This window comes from Enhydra lutris, unplaced genomic scaffold (assembly GCF_002288905.1).
Source record: "Enhydra lutris kenyoni isolate GAN:26980312 unplaced genomic scaffold, ASM228890v2 scaffoldscaffold2, whole genome shotgun sequence".
NCBI lineage: Eukaryota > Metazoa > Chordata > Mammalia > Carnivora > Mustelidae > Enhydra > Enhydra lutris.
This window is the reverse complement of record NW_019154086.1, coordinates 6,774,662-6,778,725: the sequence shown is the minus strand read 5'-3', so window position 1 is coordinate 6,778,725 and position 4,064 is coordinate 6,774,662. Positions and strand designations below refer to the sequence as shown.

The 4,064-nt window shown below is 39.9% G+C and overlaps 1 protein-coding gene across 5 annotated transcripts in view; it reads left to right on the top strand.

The window, feature by feature from the left end:
- The window catches only part of LOC111147960 (VPS8, CORVET complex subunit), a 245,202-nt gene that overhangs the window by 160,587 nt on the left and 80,551 nt on the right, over positions 1–4,064 (top strand). For all 5 annotated transcript variants that reach the window (XM_022504289.1, XM_022504266.1, XM_022504272.1 and 2 more), the window contains one exon: positions 2,701–2,848. In XM_022504289.1, coding sequence (XP_022359997.1) covers positions 2,701–2,848 — 148 coding nt within the window. The remainder of the gene's footprint in view (positions 1–2,700; positions 2,849–4,064) is intronic.

The window sequence follows — 4,064 nt, the reverse complement described above, 5'->3', positions numbered from 1 at the left end:
GTGTGTGTGTGTGTGTGTGTGTGTGTGTGTGTGTGTGTGTGTGTGTGTGTTTGACAAGGCATGTATATGCTTTCTTTTAAAGCTGACAAGAGAAAAGTCTTGTGTGTGCCTTGTAAAATTCTACCTTTTATATATACTTTAAATGTTCATATCCATAAAGTCAGGGCTATTATTAAAATATTAAAATTAATATTAAAATACTTAAAAGTAGATAAGGTTTATGTCTAAAATACATAATTTTGATAAAGTTAGCAGTGGCAAAGCTACTGTAAGAGTAACAGAAGAGTAACAGAAGTAGCTTTGAGAAATGGATGTAACAAATGGTATATGTGTGCCAGACTGATAAGCAATAGTCAGAAATGGATATAAATTCATTAATGTTAGCTTATTTATTAAAGTTTTGATTATATTGATTATATTGATTATATTGATGTTGCCTGGTCATCTTCCGGCAGACGTTTTATTTCGCTCCCAAATGAATGCATCACAGTCTGTTTGAGAGATTTGCTTGGTTTGATGCATAGTCACACCTTTAGTACTTATAAAGAATTTTGTCAGTAAATGTTCTGGAAAGAATCAACTACCAGATTCATTGGCAGATGCTAACGTCTAGTCTTAATTTGCTCCATAATTTTGCATTTATAAGACATATTAACAAGTCTGATGTAGATAAAGTCTTAGCACTACCTACAGTGTGGTATGAACATCTGAAAAGAACACTGGCTCACCTTAACGTCAAGGATCATTGATTAGCATTCCCTTTTTCTTTTACTGAGCATTCTGTTGAGACAAAATCTTAATCCTGCGTTATCATATGCATTTTCTATTTTGTCCATGTAGAACTTTCTGACAAGATTCATTCGTAGCTCAATCAAAATTCAGAGCCCTAGTCCTTGTAATTCTCTCCCTTCTATCTTGTATTTGGTTCCCTTTTTCTGAAGGCAATCCAGTGCATTATTGCCAATCAATTCAGTGTAATTCAGTGTACATTTACTATGTGCCAAGACTGTGTGAGTACTGGGAGACATCGAATGCTAGCCACACAGCCTTTGCTCTCAGAGTTTATAGTGTAGTTGGGATAGGGACACTTAAACAGATAATTTTCAAATTCTGCCTTCCCAGAAGATAATTTTTGGGGAGAACTAAGGTGATGGTCTACATAGGAAATAACCAGTTACGAAATTCTGCATTAAAGGCAGTTGTGAAATACAAAAGAAAGAAAAGAGAAGAAAAAAGAAAGGAAACTTGATCTGAGAGATTTACAGCCAATTTGAGGACACACTGAATTAGCCCATCAGCAAGTATTGACAGCCCCAAGCAGCAGAACATAATTAATGAGTTTAGCACTAAGCCTCTGGTCTGGGCAGAGTGTCACAAGACTCTTAATTTAGGAAAGATTTCTTTTGTCTAAATATAACTCCTCTTTTTGTAACTGAAGTCTCTTACTACTAAAAATAGGAGGGCTATTTACCATCATTTGCAGAGTATTTATAACCTCAGGTTAATCTCAGTGGAGTCCAGAGCTCCCCGCTGTGACTGTTGGTGTGCTGTGCCTGGGTTACAGGTGTGCCCCGAGACCCATCCCCTCAGCTCTTGGGGTGGCTTTTGGGGCACCCATAGTCCCCTGTGATCAGTCTTCTTTACTCTGATGGGCCATATGAGCACTGTCCTCCTCTGTGTGCCATGACGTGAGAAAAGCTGGGAGGTGTTGCTTTAAACCATCTGCCTTACCATTTCTTCAGAAGGCTAGTTTCCCAAGCATTTCTGTATCTTATTAACCCTGTTCTGATATCATTATATAAGGAGCTTTGGTTGAGGAGTGTTGAAGAGAAGACAGGGCTCCCAGAAGCAACTGACTTCTTGAAGCTCCAGAGATGATTCTTGTTCTGTAATGAACAGTAGTTGATTTTCTAAATAGTTCCTTTTGGCCACTGGTAGTTGAGTGTCCATCATGATTAAAACTAATACCCTATTTCTCTAGCTTTCTTTTTTTTTTTTTTTTTTTTTTTTTTAAAGTAAGCCATATGCCAGGGGTGGGGGGGCTTGAACTCACAACGCCAAGATCCAGAGTTGCATGCTCTACCAACTGAGCCTGCCAGGCGCCCCAGTATCCCCAGTGCTTGGTGGGTGTTGCGAATCACTGACATACAAGACAAATGAACGCATAAATACTGTGTACCCTGCCATTCATCCACTTTCTACATTCGGTTTAACAATACCTAAATAATTAGCCCTCACAACATACAGGGCACTATTGCAGGCATTAGGAATTCGTTAATGAGAAGATACTCGGTGCCTACCCTCCAAGAGTTGATAGTCTTTAGATGAGAAAGGTAATTAAAGAAGTAATTACACCATGGTGTGATTGGCGCTGTGAGGGAAGTAAAGTAGGGACTCCTGGTTAGGCTGGAAGATGGTTTAATATATATAGTTACTCAATTTTGTCGTTCCTTTAGAGGCGCTTTTACTGAATACCATTTCCTTAGGTAGTCAGTATAAACTGAGTACTGTTGTGATGTAGATTGTCTCTGATATAAGCCATGGTTCACCCTAACAACGCAAGTAACAGTGAGACTTTGACTTCATGATTTCCCTCACCAGGAGGGTAGTATTGGTTTCAAGGCTTTCGTACTTCTTACCTGTAGCCTTAATTACAGATGTGGTGAAATAATGCTTCTCTCTTGCCGGTTATGTTTTCAGGGAGGGTGTTCACGTACATCAGGAATTGGTGCAGATGTCTCCATGTGTGACGGAGCAGTTCATTGAGCTGTTGTGTCAGTTTAGCCCAAACCAGGTTATAGAGACACTGCAGGTCCTTGAGTGCTACCGCCTGGAAGAAACCATCCAGGTAAGAGCGGTAACGTGGAGCAGACAACAGAGCGCTCATGCTCACCGGTCACCAGTTTACACGTGGGCAGAAGGATACTCACATGTTCCAATACATAGCCCCTGGGATTGAACCCAGCTGGTCTGACTCCATAGCACATGCCCTCCATTGTGCTGCCCCTTAATTCTAGTCAAGTCAGAAAGAGCACGTGTCCATCATTGTTATTAATCAAGTTTCACAGATACTGTAACCAGCACAGTAAGCCTGGAGGAAGGAATGCAATAAAAATATATTAAAAGGAAAAACCAAGATCTTGTTTGTGGGCACTGATTAGTTAGATAGTCCTGTGGTGCTTAAGACTTGGGCTCAGGCGGTCAGTAGCCTTCACCCACTCATTGCCTTGAACCCCTTCCCTTGTTTTCTCCTGTTTCCAAATGGAAATAACTGTGCATGTGCACGCGTGTGTACATACACACACAGACATACTCTAATCTGAAAAAGCTTGTTGTTCCTCACTTAAAGTTTGTCAGCTACCGTTATCCCTCCTTTCTGTTATTGTCAGTGCTCTCTGAACCAGTAGCCCGTGTTCTCTGTACCACCTCCTGAATTGCTCACACACTTGACACATTTTACATGGTGAAGTATTTAAAATATATAGAAATGTGCAGAATATCAAATATCTATGTACCTACCAATCCAATTGTATAGATGTTCACATTTTGCCATACTGGCTTCAGATCTTCGTTGTTTGTTTTAGAAATAAAGTACCCTTTATCTGTCTGTTCCCCTCTCTCCCCGGAGGTCACCACCAACCTGAAGATGGGGAGCGGAGCCTTTCCCTCCATGTTTTTTATTTTCTCTGTATATGTATTCACCTATAAAATGCATGATACAGTCTTACATGTTTTTAGAATTTGTATTAATGGTATCATATAGTACATATCCCATTGAAAAATTGCTTTCTTTCTTTTTTAAAAGATTTTATTTATTTATTTGACAGAGATCACAAGTAGGCAGAGAGGGAGGCAGAGAGAGAGAGGGAAGCAGGCTCCCTGCTGAGCAGAGAGTCCGATGCAGGGCTCGATCCCAGGACCCTGGGATCATGACCTGGGCCGAAGGCAGAGTCTCAACCTAGGCACCCCAAAGAATTGCTTTCTTCATTATTTTTTTAATTTATCAGTTTTATTTTTTTTTTTAAGATTTTATTTATTTATTTGACAGAGAGAAATCACAAGTA